At 37.2% G+C, this 23,040-nt stretch overlaps 1 protein-coding gene across 3 annotated transcripts; it reads right to left on the reverse strand.

Annotated features, from left to right (window-relative positions):
* Positions 1-144: 144 nt before the first annotated feature.
* Positions 145-22,896, reverse strand: rundc3b (RUN domain containing 3b). Of its 3 annotated transcripts, XM_067510996.1 has the most exons (14): positions 22,869-22,896; positions 20,485-20,604; positions 19,453-19,530; positions 11,948-12,181; positions 7,016-7,131; positions 5,842-5,975; positions 4,536-4,621; positions 4,216-4,305; positions 3,744-3,824; positions 3,249-3,423; positions 2,769-2,926; positions 1,952-2,098; positions 1,477-1,598; positions 145-1,390 (listed from the first exon to the last, which is right to left on the reverse strand). In XM_067510996.1, the coding sequence occupies exons 4-14, from the start codon at positions 12,040-12,042 to the stop codon at positions 1,248-1,250; spliced, it is 1,347 nt and encodes a 448-aa protein (XP_067367097.1). In that variant the 5' UTR covers positions 12,043-12,181; positions 19,453-19,530; positions 20,485-20,604; positions 22,869-22,896; the 3' UTR covers positions 145-1,247. The 3 variants fall into 3 exon arrangements, with proteins under 3 accessions (XP_067367097.1, XP_067367099.1, XP_067367098.1); XM_067510998.1 differs by lacking the exon at positions 4,216-4,305; XM_067510997.1 differs by lacking the exons at positions 19,453-19,530; positions 20,485-20,604; positions 22,869-22,896 and having other exon boundaries at positions 11,948-12,210.
* Between the last annotated feature and the right edge of the window lie 144 nt (positions 22,897-23,040).

Raw genomic sequence — 23,040 nt, forward strand, 5'->3', positions numbered from 1 at the left:
AAACAGACTGTGGGAGGAGTATGATGTGATGGAAACTGAAAATTTGATTTCTAAAATGTTAAATATAAATATCTTAGGAAATTATTTTCATTTTAGGTCTGCGTTTTATCACCAAACCTATTTGTTGTCAGCAAGAAACCCAAACATCACTGAAATTCTCAGTTTCACAAGGGAAGTTTATTCAAGATTAAAGATAAAAAGGTAAACAAATCCAATAAAACATCTACTGTATGTGCAAATGATTGCTAGAGCAGGTCAAAGGCAAAGTTATGAGTTCAATGTTGAGGTATAAGGCCAGTTACCAATAATGCAATTTATATCATACTAATAATTTCTTAAGCCTCATTCCCAGAATTACTACTTCAAAAATATTTCTTACTCAGGGAGTCCCAACACAGTTCATTTAGCATTTAAGGAAAAATCCATTTGTGGTAAGTAGCCATAAAATACTGCACTGGAATAATTCAAGGCAATACTACCTATATACTGTGTCTGTTAAAGCTAAATTTTAAAGTAAATCCAGAACCAAACGGTGAATATTAATCATAGTGGTCTTTACCTGAGAACAGCACACAATGACTACGTAAAAAACTCAAAAGGTGGGGGGAACAGTTACACCTGAGAACAACATGTGAGGCGTCATTTTCAGAACTTTGATAATGTGATTTTATAAAGGTACAGTCACAATCATAAATCAAAAGAATTTGAGATTTAAAAAGTGGCAGCAGTGATAGAAGATACTAAAATACAATGTTAACCGCAAGATGTTACAGCAATAAGAAAGTATGCATCTTCTAAACTCTTGATCTACAGTCAGTATTTTTAGCATGCTATTATCTCCTGTAAACCACCTTATTGAGGGTGTGAAAACATACTAGCTCATCACTGTCTTCTTGATACTGCAGTGATCAAATTCCTATATTATTAATAAAGGAAATAAATTATCCTCCATAAAACACCTAAATCCAACATGTACTGATGAATTATAGTGAATAAATTCGGTGTTAAATTATAAAATGAGCGGCGTTTTAACTGAAAGAGCCATTATTAATGCAATTTTGGTGGGTGGTCTGAGTTTTAACACAGGCTACAACAGATTCTCAATGTGAAACCCAATGTCCACCTGTTGAAGCTGAAGCCTCCACATAAAGAACATAAACTTCTACAGTAAATTATTATCCCCTAAATTGAGAAAGTTCCTGGATTGTTTGTCCCTGGTGGAGATTGTTGTTTTAGCTCCTCATTCCCTATGAAGGGGTGATACCTGGGCTGCTGATCTCCATTGCAAGACTGCAACACTCGCTGGACTTCAGACTGGCCAGAGACTTGTAGCTGGCGACAGAGGTCAGGGAGCCACAAAGACCTTTGAGAGAAGGGGTTTCCTCTTTCCCTATATGAGATTGCAACCTTGTGTTAGTACTCACATTAGGGCACAGCTCGTCCAGGAGCAGCGTTTACGTACTAGAGAAAACATACCTTGGTGAGGCCACTGTGTGCCTGTTGGCCTGGCCTCCAGACTCAGTGCGTGTGATGGTTCAAGAGAAGTCTGGGAGAGGCTCAGGTCTGCAGACAGCTGCTCCAGACTGTGGAAACTCTTCCTGCAAGAAGGTATCACATAACTAGTGCTGGAACAATGTGTCAATAAACAGAAAATCATCAATTGTATTCTTCTTTTTTTTTTTTTTTTTTAAATACATCAAACATTTGCTGGTCCCAGTTTCACAAAATCCATGATGTGCTGCTTCATGTGTTCTGTATGTTCGATAACAACAATTTGGAAACATCAGCTTGGAGCATAGAAATTATTTAATTGACGCAACATTTATTGGAATAATCAGCAAAAGCTATGAAACCTAGTTTTAGCAAAAACTACTAAAACTAGGGAAAAAAATCAGCTGTAACAAATCAGTGGCAAATAACAAATAATCTAAAATACAATTGAAATACATACTCCTCCCACTGCCCTGTGCTCTTCCTGTACAGCAAAGTATCCAAGGCAACAGCATTGGCATCCAGGACATCCGGAGATGGCCACTGATTGGTCAGATGGGCTGTCAACTCCTGTCTGGAGCGCAAGTCATTGTTCTTCAGCACTGTCCTATAAACAACATCCACAGTAGATGCAGTCAATAAACTCTTCAAATGGAGCAGTGATAAACATAATCTGTTCAAATGTAATTAAAACTAATGTAAAAAGGCAATTTAACTAATTCATCTAATCAAATATATTAAGTAGACAAAGCTTATATGATTATGAAGAACACCTAATCAAAAAGGGGATAAGTTATCAAAATGAGCTTGTCCTTACAGATTTATTAGTACAGCACATACGTATAAAATAGTTTGTTTATAATAGAGGAAAAACAAATTTATTGTGTGTGTTAATTGTTCCGCTTGGTACAAACAGTACCTTGGACACAATTTATACTTTAACCAATGATTCATCACACTAGGTTGAGATTACAGATTAATTTCCATTACAGATCATGACAGAAATCTTCAATTGAGGTAGTAGTAGTAGTAGTCAAACTTAGAGATGTTTCTCGGCCATTAGAACGCTAACACGAAATGCTGGTGCAGCTTTCCCTCTTGGGTAAAAGCAGCAGTGAGAGCAACACACAATTAACAAACCACCTGCAACCTCAAGGTATCGTGCTGTGTCCTGAATGTCAAAATCACAGCTGGATCAGCTGCAAAAGCCCCTACCATCTAATTGTCAGCAGCCTCACATGCACGATCTGCCAAACACAAAGAAGAGAAGAACTCACAGTTGATCTTGCAGTTCCAGTATGATGTACTCAAGCTGTTCCTTCTCCAGTGTGTGAGAGAAGTGTGTGTCTGCTAGGCTCTGCTGAAGAGCTTTGTTGTGAGACATGGCCTCTGACAGCTGTGCCTCTCGAAGACGGACCAGTTCTTCCAGGTAACCCTGAGGCACACAAACACACACTCTTTTTTACTTGCTTGTTTAATGCCATGAAGGCAGTGCTGTATGAATACACATCTGAATTCTATGTTTTGGCTCAAAGCAAATAAAGCAGCCACAGGAAATATCATAAAGTTAAAATTGTGTTTGTGTCAGGAAACTGCTCTTCACAGGACCTAGCATTTCATAATCCAAGCTTCTAATTATCATACCAACATTGAGGAAAATGTCACAGTGGCATATATTACCATCCTGCTTATTTATCCCAGTACAAATATTAAGCCCCCCCCCCCCACACACACACAAACAGACACGGAGGTGCTACCTTCTGCTCCAATGCCATGCGATACTTCTGCTCAAAGCGTTTACACTTGCTGACCAAGTTGCTCTGCTCGGTGAAAATGGAGGCAGCGGTGGCCGTTTTGTCAGGGGTACTGCTTTCACTGCCACTGCTTCCCAGAGTCCTCATCTCCTCCTCATCACTGCTGATGCTGTCTGCACTGCACAGTTAACCACAGTGTCTCTCATATTAGTTACATTCCATACTCATGGGCCACTTCATTAGGTACACCTGAAGAATCTAAAGCAATCCCACTCTGTAATGAATTTTACATTTACAAGGTTATAATTTCTCAGTTTTTAGGTTGAAACTGTCAGAAAGGTGATAATTCTACTATGTGTTTATTATTGAGCTCCTAGTGAGTGGTGGAGTCGTACTATTATGCATATTAGGAGGTTAAAACTTTTACAAAAACACATGTCCACTGTGGAGTTAGCCCGATAACAATAGTGTATCATGGTGTTATTACAACAGACATACTTCTGCGTGAACTTCAGATAAGGTGTGTAGTCGATCACGGCAGGGCAGCTGCCATCCACACCCTCCCCTTTCAGACAGAAGCTAGAAGAGAACATAAGAGAGGAAAAAACAGAACATGGCTGTATTAGAGATAAAGGACTTGCAATGGCATGTACTGCAGTGCTCATTAGGTCTCATGATGTCCACTCTTAGGGGCTTTCTTCCTGCGTAGTCGTTGAGGACTTCCTGCTTTAGACACATTTACAGCTTCCCTGAACCCAACTGTACTTTTCAAGAGACTCTCTACAAGTTGAACCTTCCAGACATAATCTTGATCCAATATGAAGAGGATAAATCTGATTTTGTACAAGATAATGTGTTAATTCAACTTGAGTGTCACATAATTTGTAGTATTCAGCAAATACCCCATTAATCAAGTTAGAGAAAGCAGAACAGAGAAGGGACAGTAGGAAATTACAGAACCTGTTAGTACCTGAAGTCGATGGTATTGAGCCCAATGAGCGTGTCTGCTAACAGCCCTGCTTCTTCCCCCAGCATAATAGCTCCATCTTCATAAAATCCTCTGTAAAAACATGTTATGTTGTTAATGCAGTTCAAACTTGTTTAGTCAGCTAACTAAATATTAAAAGGTAAAACAGAGAAGTAAGCTGCAAAATGTGTAATAACAGACTACTTTAGGACAAGAAGGTTTACATAGACATAGACTTTTAATTAAGTAGTTTGCTTTTATAAAACTACAGTAACTGGGTTTAGAGGGAATCCTGTGTGTATATATAAGCACCACATTAAGACCTGGTGGTTTTGATGTCCCTTAGTGCAGAGGAGATGTATTCTGATAGCCTTTTCTCCATCAGGACCACTCTAATCCAGGCCCTGCCCTGCAGAGAGAGAAAGACAGTGTTTTTCTTATAAGAAGCTTAGATCGTCTTAATAGACAACCGGTAACACTCGCTGAGTACCAACTTACACATACACTGTTGCATTTAACAGTGTATGTGTAACACTGTTAAAACAAAATAAGACTAGGAGTCTACAGTCTTTGACATGCAAACACCAGCATGTGAATATCATTAGTTTTGCAGGCTTTTGGCTATAAATTTAAAAACAAAAATTTTTTGTCCCTATAACGACAGTTGACATTTCAAACAAAGACAATTATAAACCCTATGTTGACACTTGACAAAAACTCAAAGCATCTTCAAGTAATTAGGATATTTCATATTTCATGAGAGTGTTTGGACTAAAGCCCTGTAGATGCGGATGTTAAGGTATTTGACAGAATAAGTAAAAACATTTGTCCTGCTAAAATAAATGCCAGGTCGATAACCAAAGCAGTAGGCTTCATAACCAGGGAATAATGAATATATACACAATTTAATGGAAATGCATCTACACTTGTTGATTCAGGCTGGACCAAAATGGAGGACCAATTACTTGGCAGAATAACCTACAGTCCCTATAGTCCTGTTAAATCCCATTTCGAAATATGTAAGAAGGACATAAATGCCTTTCATAAGATGTAAACCCACCATGTAAACCCATTTTTTGGCATTTGAAATGCTTAACTTGGATTAATACTTCAAAAAGTCATTTGTAAGCTCAACAGTCCTCATGACTGAAAATCCAAAAAAACAGTGTCAAGCATTTAAAAAAAAAAAACTGCCTTTCTGTTTAAAGCTGCAGATTTCTATGTTTTCTGAAAAACTCAGTTCATGACCAGGTCAAGTGTGGGACAGCGAGTCTTGTTCTCACCTAAAGCCTGTTTGCAAAACAATATTGTCACTGTCCAGATGTGTGCTCTCCTACCCGCAGGATACGACTGAGTCACATTATGTCAGCATGTGTGTTCTTTATATTTGTTGACTGTGCTGTCTTTATTCTTTTGCTAAGAGTAAAACACAAACTAAGCTAAACTCACATACCCTGATTCTGCATTGTTTGTGCACTATAGGTTACCTACTGCAGTGTACAGAACATATTTTCCATATCTTTCAGTTTTTTAATCAAATTTAGTCTCTGTGTTTGTGTTTCCCTGCTGCCTGAGGTAATTATATCTGAATCTCTTTAATTCAATATCCCATGATGTTGTTAATCTCACCTTCGCTCTTGATGATCGCACATTCTCCATGCTCTCGATGCTTCGGATGCAATTATGAGGGATTTTGCTGCAGGCCGCTTTTAAGTAGTCCCAGAAACACCGAGAACTCTCATAGCCAAACCAAGTTGTCTGACCTGCGAGAAACAGAGAGACAAAAACAGAAACTTGTACAAGAAATAACCCCCATCCAAACTGAATTTTTAAATATGAAGAAAGGTTTTTTGTTTTTTTTTAACCAAGTGATTAGAAAGTGACAGCAAAATGTTTTTCACCTACTTAATGTGGGGGGGGGGGAAATAAAGAGAGTTAAACTTTCTGAAGGAAGATACCTCTTAATAATGGTCTATAGAAGACAGGTCTGTAATTTTAAAATATTCTGTATATATTGAAGAGAATATTTTCCACTAATTTATACACTCAATATGAATCTCAACAAAAGGAAATAAGATCCTTGTCACTGTCTAACCCTCTGATTTAGGCTGATGAGTCACTGATATTTCACATATTTTGCATATTGAGGAGTCCTGATATAACCACAACATCTCCTGCTTGATTCCAGCTGAGCAGGAGATGGGTACAGTCATCACATGTCATCCCTTCTCTCTCTCTCCCGGTGTTGTCGTCCTCTGAGCTTTTAAACAATGGCAAAATGCCAAAGGAATAGCGTTGCATTCTTCAGGTTTGCAAATACCTGACTTCAATTAGCATTTGTTGATGTTCACATTGGTTTTTCACTCTACTCTAAATGTGTTTGAATTAATGTTTTATTTCTTTTTTTAAAATCACTTTATTGGTCCCTGTGGGAAAAAAGTCATGACAGTGTAGCTGCCAATGCAGGCACTGCGGCAACTTGGGGTCCAGTGTCCTGCTGAAGTACTCTTTAATGTGAACAGGAGATTCTGGGAAATGAACCGCCAACCCTGCAGCTAGCTGGCGACCCACTTTATCGCATGTGCCACAGCACTACACCACGAAACTCCATCACAGCAGATGTATTCCATATCGACTGCAACAATAAAATAATTTGTGTTACTGGTTAAAATAACTTGTGTTTATAAACTACTTTTTTGGATAAACATATCCATAAATCCAGATAATTTCAAGGTCTTCACCTACATTTTTGCTACTGGATCTAAGTGCTTTCCCTCCATGTGGATGATGAGAATGTTTTTACCTTTGAGTCGATGATTGAGGATGTGCTCCAGAATGGAAACGAAGTTCATGAACTCTGGAGATGAGTCATCTATTGTCTCAAAACAGGAGCGGTCCAGCAGAGTCTTCACTGAAAACCTAAACACACAAGACACTGGAATTAGCATCATTTACTGGACTTAAGTTGAAGAACAACTTCATTATACTGCTACAGACAGAAAGTAGTAAAGAGGATGTAAACAATACACATGTATAGCTATATAAAAAATTCTACATCACATTTCTCCAAGTCAGTCAACAAGCTTTATGAAACTGCATTAATAAATCAGTGGAGAATGGTAGAGGTATCTGCCTATTTTTCTACACTGATGTCCTTGTGTCAACAATGACAAAGTACTTTTTCTGTTGCTGTCTAATCCCAGGCTAACACACAGACATTATTTTATGAAATACTCACAAGATAAACAAACAAAAAGATGATGATCTTCTCATTGAACATTAAACAAACTGTCATCATTAATTACAAAACAAGGTAAAAAAGCACATCTGGCCTCCACAATGAGGGCATAATTAATCTGTTGAAAGCAGTCATAATTTGCTGCCCACGGCAACACTGCTTGTGCACCAACCAACTCTGTCTAATCTCGTTTCAACTAATTGCACAGGAAGGAAAGTTAATGTGTGTCTGTATTTGTTCTGCAAATTTAGCCAAATTGTGTGTAGTACGCAATGCAACTAAACAATCTGACTTCACATCTGACTCTGCTTCTCTCTAGTTGCTTAGCAGCAGGAAGATTACAGTGTATGTGTTTCCTTTGAAAGATGGCAAAAACTGATACATTTCAGGTTATTTCCTCACTATGGGAAATGAATATTAACTTTCTGCAAAACAACCGAGTCCTTATAGAATATTCACATAGACCTGACGTATTTTGCGTAGAGTATACTTCAATATTTTTTTATTACTACTCATTTTAATAAAATATAGGCAACTGACTTCCAGTCAATGTGAGAAAACCCGAAATGAAATGCATGCATGATATTTAGAACTTTTTATGGATATTTAGGATGTTGTCCTAAAACTCAAATCACAGTGACACTAGTTTTAATATGTAAAGGTAAAGTGTTCTTTCCGTTCCCCCAAAAGCATGCAGCGGTGCCTTTATGGTTAGACCCAGATTGAATGACTCCTTAAAGGCTCAAAACATTGACAACAACACGACAGATGCAGAATTCAAATGTCACTTCTCACATTGTGGTTTTGAACTCAAGTACACAATCTTGGGAATGGAGTGGTGGAAGTCAGGAAAAGCCTGTTGCTGGGAGACTGATGACAGTAATCAACGTCAGCATGTCCCCTTTTCAGAAAATGAAACAGTAAATGAAACAGCTTTCTTCTACTTTCATCGTCATGCTTATGAGGGAGATAAGTGATGGATTCATGAATACCAGGTTTGTCATTATCACTTTAAAATCCACTGCAAATACTTTTTTTCTGTCCAAACACAGAAAACAAGATTCAACTGTAATTTTGGCTGGAGTTAGTAGATGCTCCTTTCGCCACAATTTGACCATTGAGCACGTGTGAATATTTCTTAGTCAGGAAACTGCAGTTTGTCCACTTTCCTCTTTAAAAAAACCCTCAAGTTCTGTCAGGTTACTTGGGAATTATGGGTGAACAGCCTTTTTCAAGTCCTGGCACAAATTCTCAATTAGATTAAAGTCTGGGCTCTGACTGCAGAGCATTAAGCTTGTTGTCTTTAAACCATTTGTGCATAGTTATGTATAATCTTTTCTACTGGAAGAGAGTTAATTTTCGTGCTGTAAGAGAAGGGACTATGGTTTTTCCCCCCATCACTTACACGACTCAGACTACAGCAGAAAGACAAGGTGCTGTGGAGAGATCATTTCAAACAAAGGAAATTTCCAAAAAGGTCAAACATTTCCCAGTGCACTGCCTGTTCCTCATTTATATTAGGTACTTACAATGAAGATAGTGCCCTGTTTTAATTATTATAACCAGTCTAGTGTGTCCAACACCTTTGACTGACATGCTTTACAAAAAAATACTGATGTTTAAACACAGGATGTTTGATGTGATGAAGAACACTACAGTGTTCAGTCAGTTTTCAGGGTTTAATGGAGATCCATCAATCCATCATCTTTAACAACTTATTCTGTTCAAGGTCATAAGAGGCTGAAGCCTCGAGCTGCCATGGGATGAGAGGTGGGGTACATCCTGGACAGGTCACCAGTCTATGTCAGGGCAGACACAGAGAGACAACCGTTCATACTCACATTCACACCTACGGGCAATTTAGAGTCCCCAGGTAACCTAACATGAATGTCTTTGGAATGCACGAGTAAACTTGAGTACCCGTAGGAAACCCCTCCAAGTACGGGGACAAAATACACACGCCACACAGAAAGGTTGCAGGCAGCCAGTGCATTACTAACCCTAACCCCATCTTGTATTAATCACTTCTCCATAGAGTAAAGCTCAATGCAAGCAGCAGCCAGCTGATCAACACTAACTCATACTGTGCAGACAAACATTGTTCAAACCCTCTTCTCTTCTCAGCTGCTTGATTTAGGGGTAGATCACACTGGATCATCCTCCTCTATCTCACACAGTCTTCTGTGTCTTCCTCTGTCACAACTAACCTCTCATGTCCTCTTTCACAGCATCCATGAACCTCCTCCTTGACCTTCCTCTTCTCCTCCTGTCTGTCAACTCCATCCTCAACATTCTTTTCCCAGTATACACCGCACCTCTCCTCTGCACATGGTTGAATCATCCAATTCTCGCTTGTCTCACTGTGTTTCCAAAGTTTCTTACATGTGCTGTCCCCAATATACTCATTCCTAATCTTGTCCATCTTTGTCTGTCCCAACAAAAAATGCAGCATCTTTAACTCTGCCACCTCTAGCTCTGGCTCACGTCTTTTTGTCAGTCCCACCTTCTCCAGGCTGTACAATATGGCGGGTCTAACATCTTGTAAATCTTTCCTTGCAGATTCCCTTCTATTAGAGATCACTCCTGACACTTTTCTCCATCCACTTCACCATGCCTGCAATTTTACTCTTCTTAACTTCTCCCTATTGCTTTGAACAGTTGACCATAGGCACTTCTGGCACTTGTAACTCCATCATTCCGCTATCCTCTCTCGCTTTAAGTAAATGTATTCCATATTGGTCGTACTGCGTTTTATTGCACTTGCTCGCTACTTTCAATACAGATCACAATGTCATCTGCAAACGTCATCGTACATGAAAAATCCAAATATTGTTCAAACCCATTTTGCTTTACGTTCAAGGGAAGTTTTCAAAGAAAACAAATAGTGTATCACAGACTGAAGGAAAATGCAATAAGACAAAACTGATCATCTTGAAAAAAACTTAAATATATTTTGCTTAGTGTTACACAACATACGGTATATAAAGATAAAAGCTAATGCAACACGCATGTTATTATGGCAGCAAAGTAAATAATAACCAGTTCTTTAGAATGTCAGAGAACCAGTAAAACAAAATTTCCCAGAATCTAATGTGACCTTAAAATAGTTTTATCAAACCAACAGTCTAATAAAGACATGGTGTTCATGACAGCACCATATCCCCACAAAAATGGGAAACAGAGAATATTTGGCTTGTTTAAAACCATGAATAATGATTTCAACTAGAAGTGATACAATAGAATGAGATGATTTCTTTCATCATCATCTCTTTCGTTCATTGCTAATTTGCCATCACTTGTCTTTCTCTTTTCACTCCTCTGCTTGTGCTAATCAGTGAGCTAATGGTGCAGAGGCAGAAAGAGCCGGGAAAAGGACGAGACTGGTCAGCAAGGAGCAACTGTGTCTAATTACTTTTCCTTTCCATCAGTTTCAACTGATGTTAATGGAGGAACTTGCACCATGCACAATCTCACCCAACATGGTAAAATGCTGATTTTATGTTTACACCTAGATTTTTACTCTAAAAAGGCAGAGCAGGCAACAGCTGTGCCAGGTGGTGGATAATCAGTTTGTTTTCTGATCTCTTACACTTTCTTAGAGCCAAATTAAAGACTACACCTCAGTATATTGTTATTTTCCCTCTGACTCTATTTACTCAAATACACCACAAGGACTATCAATTGGTAACTGGCAACAGCCCAGAAAGGACCACACAGCAACACTCATAGGAGCAAAGTGCTTTTTGCAAAGATGACACTGAAACAGGCTGGTGACAGGTGTCTCAGCTTCTGTCACATCATTCAGCTGATCATTTTAAAAAGCTATAAGAAATGCATTTAGGACACTGAGGTCCTGTCCTCAGCATTGTTTTTGGAAGCATTTGCAAGAAATTACAGCAAAAAGCTGTAGTTTTCTAGACTCGTCTTTAAAATTAAGTTTAAGACGTAAAAACGTAAAAAAAAGTAAAGGATTTCTCTACTTCATCGTTATTCCTATCAGTTTGCTTAAAGCAGCACAGAGCGAGACACACATACTGAGTCACTGTAAAGGAGGGATATCGTTTCAACATTTCTAAATTCTTGACTTTAATGGTACACTGAAAAGATAAAAAAATAGAATATGATTGCGTAAATGTTTGATTAAGGCTTCTAGAGGCTGCTGGGGGTATGTGTGAATGTGTGGGTGTGCGATGAGGATCGTTGAGACATGATTACAATGTACAAAACAGAATAGGGACATTACCTGTGATCATCCAGATAGTTAACTCATATTTTAATTTAACTCATCCAAAACACACAGAGTGACTTCTGTTGCATATCAGCTCGTGTTTATAGCAGGTAGTCAGTAAAGGGATGCAGTCCTGCTCCCTTTACAGCTAGCTTCAAACAAACGCTTGCGTCTGAAATGACTGAACACATCTGCTATCAGAAATTCAACTGCAGACGCTCATTCCTCCTCCCTGTCAATAAACACAGAACCGTGTGTGGGATTCCCACCTGCACACAGTGAGTAGGTTCCTTCGGTCCACCACGGCGCCCCTGCCTGCTGCACGCTTTCGGATGAGATGCAGACCGCCGCCGAGTGACGCCATCCCCCGCCTGTGTCCGTATCTCCGGCCGCACGCGGTGCGCAGTACACACTCGGTTCCCTCTGCACCAGGGCAGGACCAGCCTCTCCGTCAACCCAGAGGATAACACGCTGCTCAGTTGCAGGAGGGATTGAGCGAAAACCTGGGTCAAGTCAGACACTATTAGTTATTGTTATTGGGGTTTCAAAATAAAAGCTCGTCAGGCCGGCAGCATCCTCTGCTTCTCACTTGAGATCTTCCAACTGGTTTCACGTAATGTTACACGCGTCTTTAAACGCCATAACAAAAAACTGTAAGTAAAACTGAGCACTGAAATTATAAAATATATATTTTTAAAAATTAAGAAATTCTTGTCGACGACTGCTCATTTTCTGCATTATAATTATCATCACTAATCTGATTGTAGGCATAAAATAATGTACCAAGCCTACTTTTATTTTCAAGTTAAATGTAAACCGGAAGTCAATCTCTGTAAATGCAAGGATTGCTGACAGTAGAGGTTCCTGGGAGAAAATTGATAAATTAATGATTTTTCTCATCAGTATGTGGAGGTAAATAAAGCTGTGAGTACTCACTGTTTCATTTACAGACACAAGATGATTCCTGCGTGAATAATAGCCAGATTATATTTTTGCTCATTTGCAATCACTAAAGAGCTGATTCATACAACAAAATGAATTAAAATATTTGTATATTTATTTCCTCTTTGATATTCACATTCAAGAAGGTGTGTACAGAGATTTATTTTACTCTTTGTTCAAAGACTTAGACTAGAAATAAGCAGAATCGTAACACAATGTTTTCTATCATTACCTGTTTAAAGAAAAAATCCAAGTAAGACAGTGTTGCTATGTTTCATTCCTGTGTTTATTTTGTGAGCCGTTTGGAAAATCAGCTTTTGTTTAGACTGACTGCAGATAAGTGGGGGAATTAAACAAAGTACAGGTACAAGTTTCTGTACTTTACTTAAGTAAATTTAATTATGGCTACTGCGTGGCAGACCGATCCCCGTTGATTTATATATTAGTTTGACTGATCCGATTTTTTTTACTCTCCTTCTGAAGGAAGGCAGCCACATTCACCATTGCGCAGCACTGTACTTAAATTAAAAACAAATACCAGATAACCACATACATTTACATTAATGTGTTCTCAGTCATCTCTGTCGTACCGGCACTTTTATTTATTCCACACTACATATACACAATTCAAATTTCGGACCAAAATTTAAGAATGCACCTAAAACGCACTATAACCTTTCGGGTGAACTTAATTTGACTTTCTATAAACTTTTGAATGAGCATGTCCAACTATACAATGTTTCAGTACTTACTGCATAGCATGCTGTTCTCTAACAAGGTGATTAACCGCAAAAATCATGAAATAATCATGGCATATCCATGAATCGACCATCAAAAGTTCTGCATACAATTTTGTCCCCTCTCATCATACTGTTCACATTTTGACATCATGAGACCAAGACGATACCTAACAATTACTACTAGTTACTGAGACACTAACATTTTTTGTTGTGGTATACCCACCACTGTTGTTGCCTTTTGTTTCAATAAATTAAGATAAAGAAATTACCATTGCATGCTTCTACTTAAATGCCCTACTTTCATGATATAATATAGCTGTAGCATGAACCTCTGCTAATTTAGGAATCTTCAAGAATAGTGTCACTTTAGTATTTTATTTTGCTTCTTTCCCAACTTTTTTGAGTCTGTTGCATTCATCAAAATGCTTAACGGTAACAAAATAAAATTCACTGATAAATGAAAATACTGAAAATGTTTTCTTGTACTTCAGATAAATAAAGGTTCAGGAAAACTGACAAATCACAGTCCCTTGGTGCTACTGCATTTCAGATAAAGTTCCAACTTTTCTGAAAGTAGGTTTTGCATAAATTTAACAGTGTGTTTTTTATTTTGCAGAGAACAACATGCGTATGAACCTCAATGCAAAGGAGAATAGAAAGGACAGCTGCCTTTCAGAATCATCCAGCCAAAATCGTAAAGGTAGCAAACTTGTCCACTTCTCCTACCCCTGGAATAACTAGCAGGAGGATGTCAGTGTAAGAACGAGAAGGCTTGCTTGTGATGATGGGCAGATGTCAGAAAATTTGATGAAGCTTAGAAGCTTCACCAACTCCAGTGAATACAGTCAGGAGTCACTGGAGGAAAACAAGACCAGAGGGTAAAAAATAAAAAGGCCAGCAGGGATGTTGACCCATCAAAAAAGAAGAAGGGGTGCAGCAATCAATATTGACAACCCCAGACTGTCAGTGGAGGTGAAAAAGAAAAAGGCCAGTGATGGTGGCATGCAGGGCATCTGAGAAAAAGATGAAATGTAGCAGCGAGCAGCTATTTTAAACGTGACAAAAGTGTAACCTTTAACAATATCTCGCCTGAGGAAGAGAACATTGATCAGCTCTCCTCTTCAGGAAATACAGAGGAATGCTGAAATGTATTGTTACTTCATGTATTGTGGTTCTTTTGTCTGCCAACAGCTTTTAAAAAGATTTACTTCAGGTTTTGCTGTTATTTTCATGTCAACAAGTTCAGAAATAAAAGTAGTTTAAGTTAAGAAAGAGTCTCTGTCTGTGTGTGCTTAGCAGACTTCGACAGGAAATACAGTATCTTCAGCCCACTGCAATTGGTGCACGAGGCTTTGGGTCAGTCTATAATGGCCACCATTAGGAAGACCTCCTACAAGTAAGTCTTACAAACACATGCTACCATTAATTAGCCTTTAGGAAGAACCAAACAATAACTTTTTCCTGCAGGTCACCATCAAGCACATTGCAGAAAATGATGTTGTCGGGTGTTGAAATGAGAGGTGAGTAAATTGAACTAATGCCAAATGCAAATTATTGCAAAGGAAAGCCTTAAACTTTTCTCAGATTATTTTTTTAGATACTTGCATTTTTGAAGTTGTTGGAACTGATCTCAGGTTACATACATTTACTTTCTATAGGTTTGCAATGAGAATGTCTACATTATTATCCTTAAGATGGCCTTATTGCTTAAAGCTGCAGGACCAGTTGGACAGTTCACTGCAGTTTTCCCATTGGGATATTTTTGAGCAAGAGCTAGTACTTGTGATGAAAAGACCACGCCTCTCTAAAGACCTCTCAAAGTATGAGGGAAAGATAAGAAAGATGGGTTGAGAAAATACTGTGTGTGTGTGTGTGTGTGTTTGATTTAATTCAAACAACAGAAGCTTAATTCATCACAGCTTTTCACCTGCTTTAGATTCACACTAGACAGTTAAGGAGAGACCCCTGATTGCAGACAAAGATTACAGTGCCAACAAGATGGTCCACTTTTATCCTTGTCAATTCTTCCAGAAGAGACTGACTGTGGGGATTATAACCTAGACCAATGGTTCTCCCTATTTCTACCCATTTAACTTTAGTGTCTAACCCTAACCATCTTTGTGTTAAGGTCAATTTTCTATTGAAACTGAAACATCCACCTAATATCTAATACTGCTGAGATTGATAGCCTTGATAGTCTTTGTCTTCAACAAGGAGGCAACTCTGTCAAATCACTGTCTGTACACCATTCCTCTTTTATGGAGCAGTTAATAGCACAACTAATGAGCTGCAATAGCTACACTTTAGACTCTCTATTAACTCAAAACATGGCACTATTTGGTCAACACAAAATTAATCTGAGTATCAAAGACACTCAGGATTGCCTGCCTGAGGACCCTCTATTACTGCTACATTTTATTTCAACATGTATATGTACTCAATAATAATAAAAGAGCTTCTTATTCTGAATCATGTACTTATTTAATTTACCTAAGTAGAAATGTCTACTTCCACTATAGTGCATTTCTGTTTGTGAATATGTCCTTTAAGTGCAGATTTGAGTACTTTATCCACCACTGCTGCAGGTCACTGGTTGTAGTTTTAATCCCATTTAAGTACCACAGCGCCATACAGTGGTCTGACATGGAACAGAAAACTCAGGGTTTTCTCTAATAAATTCATGCATCCTTTTTGCCTTTGGTTGCATTTTCTATTCCTCACCGCTTAGCCACACACAGCTGGATGAAGGCAGAAGTCCCAAACTGTCCCATTGCTTGGTCTATAATGCTGCAAAGTAATTATTCAATTAATCGTTTCACAGCCCTCAGATTTGTGACATAGAACAACAAAGAGTGGTGTTAATGTTGTTGCTGATCTTTGTTCATCCATCTTGATCAACAACACATACTGCTAACATATGTACCTTATTAGTATAAATAATCAATTATTCAGGGGGTCTGCAGTGTTTTGAGTACTTTGAGCACATTTGGTTGACAATACATGTACTTCTGCTGCTTTTAAGGGACTTATTTTTAGTCATGCCTCTAAATTTGTTGCCATATTTTTCACCTTTAAAAATATTGTCGAACAAATCTGTACTAGACATGCAGATTTATTTTATCAACAGCATTATATTCAATACTGTTTAAAAGGCATCTTTTTATAGTACTTATATATTTGTTCTTTAAGTACATTTTGGAGCACTTGGTACTTGAGTAAAGAGTTTAAAGTGGTACTTGTGTAATGTTTTTAGTAGACTGTACCTGTACTGGTTACAAGGAGTTTGTGTACTCCTAACACTTCTGGTAATTTGTTTTGAAAGAGATGGAAAACAGTCCTTCAGTCAAATTAACACATTTACTATTGTATATTTAAGTGACACTTTGTCCTAAACAAAGCTGTAACATCTTTTATTTGAGCTTTTTGTTGCATTTTTAAATTTTATACTCAACAAAACCCTCCAGTTAAAAGTTTTCATGGTACATGTGTCTCACATTGCTATGAAGTTGTAATGAAAAAACTTTTTTTTTTTCATCAAAAATATTACATGTAAGCTACAGTATATTCTTTTTTAGTTGAGAAACAAAGGTTGAAAACGATTAGTGACAAGACAAGATAATTTGAGGAAAAGCAAGAGTTCTGAATGCATTCTGAGGTTGTACTCAAAGAACATTAGAACAGGCTAATGTTAAGAACATCTTTTTCCAGGTCCAGAATTATGCCCAGCTAAGGGACAGTCGTGGATCAGCTGGTATAATAGATTGGTGTAGTTTCAGCCTTAACATCTTTGACATAGGATGAGTGCTATAAATAGAAGGGAAACACAAACTGCTGTAAAAATCCTTATCAAATGACATATTGTGACCCAGGTCAGTTATATTAACATACCTTCCATAAACAATAAAAAAATATCCATCATTAACTGGCTTACAGCTTGTTAGGTGAAAGCAGTTGTGACCAACTAAGAATGATTTCCTCCTAAATGTCTGAGAAAAAACCTGGAATTGTTTGTTTTTTTTTACAACATTGAATCCTGGTCAACTTCAACTGTTTTTGTTCATTGCTTTGATTTGACACATATTTACCAAAAGGATTAGTCTATGTCAAAGTAAAAACAGATCTGTAACATTTTTTTATAATAGAAGTGAATTGATTGATGGATTGATTGTTACTTGTAGTTTTACTCGACTAGATTAGTTAACGATTACTTTTACAGATGTAGATACTTGTCATATATTTATTAGTTTTTTACATTTTCTTATGGATCAAGCACCTGTCAGTACATTTAAATCTTTGTGTTTTTGTTCCACACGAAGTTTCTAGTAACAGATCTAAGTACATTTTAGAACGCATACTTACTTGAACTTGAGAAAAGAATTTGAAGTAGGATTTTTTTTTAGTCAAAAGCCGCTACTTTTACCTCTGGTTTTAATATGATGTTTCTCTAAGACATGAAATATACACCACTGAAAAACCTGAGGGAGATTTGTCATGATGTTAAAACTGTATTTAAAGGAAAATGAAAAATTATACTGTATTCTGTCAATATTCTGTAATTGTCAAAATATTCTTAGATATCAGCTATTTTTAAAGGGATGTTATAAAAGGTTAAGAGAGAGGCAGGCAGCACACTATGACAGGATAGGAGATGATGACACAGGGTGCAACCTGTCTCTATAATACTTTACCAGTGTGTCATACAGATTTCAACAAGAGGTGCAATAGTGGATTGTACCATAGACAAATAAACTCCTTTTAGCATTTTACAACATTGTCGTCACTCAATTACTATGTGTATCCCGTTTGATTTGAGTTATCGAGCTGTTATCTTACTGTACCTTTTTAAATCCCATTGACCTTACACACACGCGCGCGCGCACACACCCAAATGCAGGGCAGTATCAGGGACTTCTATACTCTACTTTACATTCTCTCTATTCCACATCTGTTGTTCCTCTACATCAACCATTTCACATTTTGCCATTTGTTAATGAAAGATCACCATGATGTAGACAGGGCAATATTATAATTCTTAAACCTTGATCTCACCTCAATTACCAAACCATGCAGTTTTTTTCCAAATTCGGTTTTCCGTTGTATTTCTGTGGTTAACTAATGTTTGCACAAAACAATACAGAAATTAAACTCTTTACTAAAGGATCTGTGCTTAAGGAGCACATATTAATGCAGTTCGATATAAAGGCTGTCAAACCTATTATGAAATAGCAAAAAGTAAAATAAATCAGGATAATGTTTAATGCAAAATTAGCTAGTACAAATGTTCCGTAATCACTCTATTACCATTTTTACCATTTTAAAATAGGGGGCTGCAAACTTTGTCTCTTACATAATGTGAATACAAAAGAGCCCGGAAACCAGAGAACACCAATTATAAACCAATACCATATCCATACGCTTGGACTAAACTTTTGGATGCATGTAGTGCGTACTTGCTCCAGAAAATTAAAAATACTTGAGATGTGTAGGGTATTGGGAAAAATTCTGTGATACACTAACAGGAAGTATAGAACAAAGAAGCAGCCTTGTTTTTCTACCCTTATTCATTGAAGCTCTTCTACTGTACTTCTCATGATCCATATATTTACTGCAGTACTGAACTGGTTTAAAAGCAATAAAGGACTCTTCCAGAGTCATTCATTCAGTTTTGGGAAAGACTACGTTAAACCCTAACTGTATACCTACAGACCTCTAAATGGGGACATTACAACCCCTACACACAGAAACCATGTATGATGTGAATGTCTTCCTCTCCATCCCCCAGCTCTCCCTCTATCCCTCTTAATAGTTAATAGTTAATGCCATAGTTAATGCAAATGTTACCTAGAGATTTAAAGTTCATACACTTCACTTAGTGCCTGACACCAAATTGTTTACAAACAAGACCAGAATTTATTACGCACTGAAGTGGGTGATGCCCCTGGGTGCCCTTCAATCACCTGCATTTTTGAGCAGAGCACTTTAAAAGTTTTGTGATGGCGATGTACTTGTCTGTGCACTAATTGGAAGTGCTGGTAAGAAAAGATAACGAAAGGGGATGCTGGTCTGAGAAGGAAACACTGTTCTGAGCTGACCTCTTTTTGGCCATCTTCCTCTGGTTTTGGCCACTTGATGTGGAGGTACATCTTCTGACACCTGTGCCATGCTGGTATCTGGGTAAATAAAAAAAGTATTTTTTTAAGAGACAGATATGCAAGATCCTGTTATTGTGACAGCAAGAGACTTAAAGTACTCAAAGGTATAGCTATTTTAAATTAATATATATCACTATAATTTTTAAAAGTTATTTGGTAAACTAAAAGCTTTGCTAACATCAATCTTATTTTTGTGTTTATGCATCAGATGTCTTGACATTTTTTGAACTACTTGTCCATAAAACAAGCTCGCTCTCTCTCTCTCTCTCTCTCCCCTCCTTCAAAACTGGATTAACAGAGAGTTGGCTATTGTTCAAGGGGTGCCATTTTATCTTCATTTGCATCAGCTTTGCCATCAGGAAATCTTTGAGTAGAATCACATCTTGTCATAACTACGTTTCTGCTCTGACTAGACTCAGACTGGGTCTGACTGGAAGACTTGCTTCTACTCTGACTAGTAGATATTTGTTGTTTGTCTTTTTTTTCAAGGGATAATTCCAAGCTACCATTACTGTCAGTGATTTCTTGCCTGGGATTTGGAATATACTCCTCTTTGCTCTCTCTCCACTTGTTTCATCTGATCGTATAAGACTATCTTGAATCTTTTAAAGAAAACATTTTTAGTTATCTTTTACAAGAAATTGATTGTGTTAAATATGACAACTTGACAACCTAATTGTCAACTGCCTGTTGGAATAGTGTACTCTCTATAGGGGCATTAAGTGAAATTCAGATTAATTTAAGTCAAAGTAAATTTACAAATATCATGAGATATTTTAAACTATTGGTACAAAAAAACATCCTAAACTATTTGAATGTACAGCACATACAACTGCACGTGCCTTGCATAGTCATTCAGATTCTATTTCCACAATGAACAATTAAAAAAGTTTAAAAAATAACTTTCTCCTTTAAAAGTGCAAAAATGTTTAAATGATGCAAACAAATCCACACAGGCACTGTAGATCTTACTCATATGCGGTATTCCAATAACTATCCACTCCAGAGATCGTTGTATGACAAACATTGCACATTTATTGAACTCCAAGTTTCTCAACTTTGAAGATATCAGAGGGCTCCATAGGTGGAAGACTAGAAACACAAACATATAAGTATTAAGTAACATGTCTCAGGTTAACTGGATGCATGATGGCCCCATGAGGGAAAGACTAGGAAGATATGTGTCAGGTTCACTCTGTTCCCTCAAAAAAGCACGATTACTGTTTTGGAAAAGCAGTGAAGAACTCCCTATCTTGATATGAGAATTGCACAAAGTACAGATCAGCATATATGATTTATAACTAATTTTATCTGTGTTTGAATCTTCATAGTTAGGAAGATCTATATGGGACGTATCGGTCTCAACTGCCAAAGCAGTAGTGTCTGCTTGTTTTTCACCTGGTATTCAGACCAAAATAGAAAGCACATCAAGAACTGAAAGTCATTGTTTATTTACAGATTCACAAGTTGTCTAAGTTAGCTGGCAGACAGCTATTTCGAAAACAGTATTTAGCATAAAAAATAACCACATGCTAGTCTGACAATAGCATAGACGTGGATGTAATGATAACATTCAAAATACCATTTGAAAACAAGAGGCCCATAAAGAGGTGTAGCATTATAACTATTATAGCTTGAGTTTTGATACTCACAGCTATTAAGATAATAATGTAAAGTAACTATAAGTTACTGAACTGAACTCTCTTGTAACAAAACCATTGCTATGCATTGTTTCCTTGACAACTAAACAACAAACTTAAAAGGCAAACTACAAAGGCAAACTATAAAGGCAATCATCAAAGCTATGTGGTACCACTAATCACCATCAGTACACCTAAACATAATATACTTGCTAATCAAAGTAACCTTACAATACACAATATAAACAAAAACAGGAACCCTGGGTTGGCTCATACACAGCCAACTCCCCTTTACAATTTAATATAAATTGAGCATAGATTATGTTCCAACATTGATTTTACTGTGATAATTACAGGCTAATATTTATGTATCCAGGACTTTAGTGCTTTATACAAGACATTATGACAAGCCTGCAGCTTAATTAGTGGCAGGAATCATCTTCAAGGAGAGAGGACTGCATGCATTTATAGACATAAAACAAAATTGTGTGTATTTATTAGGCCATATACATTATTTCTGACATGGAGACAGTATAAACAAACAGAATCTAGTGTAACTTATTTACCTACACATGATATAATTGGCATTCTAAGCATTACACAACATCCATTTTTATCACAGCTGTCATATTTTATTTTCTTACAACAAAATTTTAATTTGTTGACTAAGGTAAACATATATTTTTTCTGTCATTGATTGCCCTTTTTAGACCATCACCTTCCACTCTACTTCTAATGATGCACCTGAAAAAGGCCAAACTCTGAATACTGTTAATTTTCTTCACATTGCCATAGTAAATATTATGCACATTAACTTATACTTCAAAAATGGGAAAATGTACTTCTGCTTGCAAGCACACCCCCATGTGCAGTACGGTTTCCCCCTCAAAGTCGAAAAGAATGTTGTCCTGAAAAAACACTGAACAATTTTATCAGTGTATTTTCATTTACTAGCTAATGTTAATGCTAACGCTAATTAAAAAAACAATCTTGGATGAGATGGAGCATTACAAACGAGTTAAAAATATAAAGCTCATTACCAGCCCTCTGTTAGCATTGTTAGTATTTGAGGGATAAGTTAGCTTACACTCTTTGTCGTCTGGTATTACTGCTGTAGTGAATTTGTCCTGTTTAATACACAAGAAGTAAGCGGTCTTCACCGAGCTGTAGTAGTGGTGCATTCCATTCCCGCAAAAGTGTGGGTCTTTTCAGTATCTATAGTGCCGCTATGTATTTCTAAGTATATCCTTAAACAAAAGAATCTTCCCATCATTAAATGATGCTTTTATTTCCTTTTGAATCTATAAAGATGTCATACATATAATTTAATGTATTGTGAAAGTTAAAGAGTAAGATATTAGTGACATGTAGATTTACAACCTATGTGACATAGGTGACTTAAAGGCAACTGATGTCATCTAGCTATGATCCAGAGCTTCTTATCATACAAAATTAATTGTATTTTAACCTTAAGACAAAATGTGGCAGATATATATCTATAACATTACAGTAGCAGCTACCGAGCTATAGATAACTTTACAAGCTGTAAAGCTGTAACATAGCTGACATTAGAAGCTAGCATGCTGTTGCTAACATTACAAGCTATAAATTAGCATTAACATTAGCAGCTATAAATGTGTATTACAACTACACTTTGTACCCTGCTTGCAACTGTACAGAGGAGGAAACAATGTCAAGTTGGAAAAGTAAACCTACCTGTTACTGTCATGAAGAAATATTCATACTGGAAAATGGCACAACCCTCTCTGGTTTGAGGAAATGAGGTTATATCCCAAATTGGTGACGGTGATAGTGAAGTAGCCTATGAAATGCCTTCTTTTTATTAGACTGTACTCTGGTTGGGTAGAATGATACACACTTCCGAAAG

This window comes from Channa argus, chromosome 7 (assembly GCF_033026475.1).
Source record: "Channa argus isolate prfri chromosome 7, Channa argus male v1.0, whole genome shotgun sequence".
In the NCBI taxonomy this organism is placed as follows: Eukaryota; Metazoa; Chordata; class Actinopteri; order Anabantiformes; family Channidae; genus Channa; species Channa argus.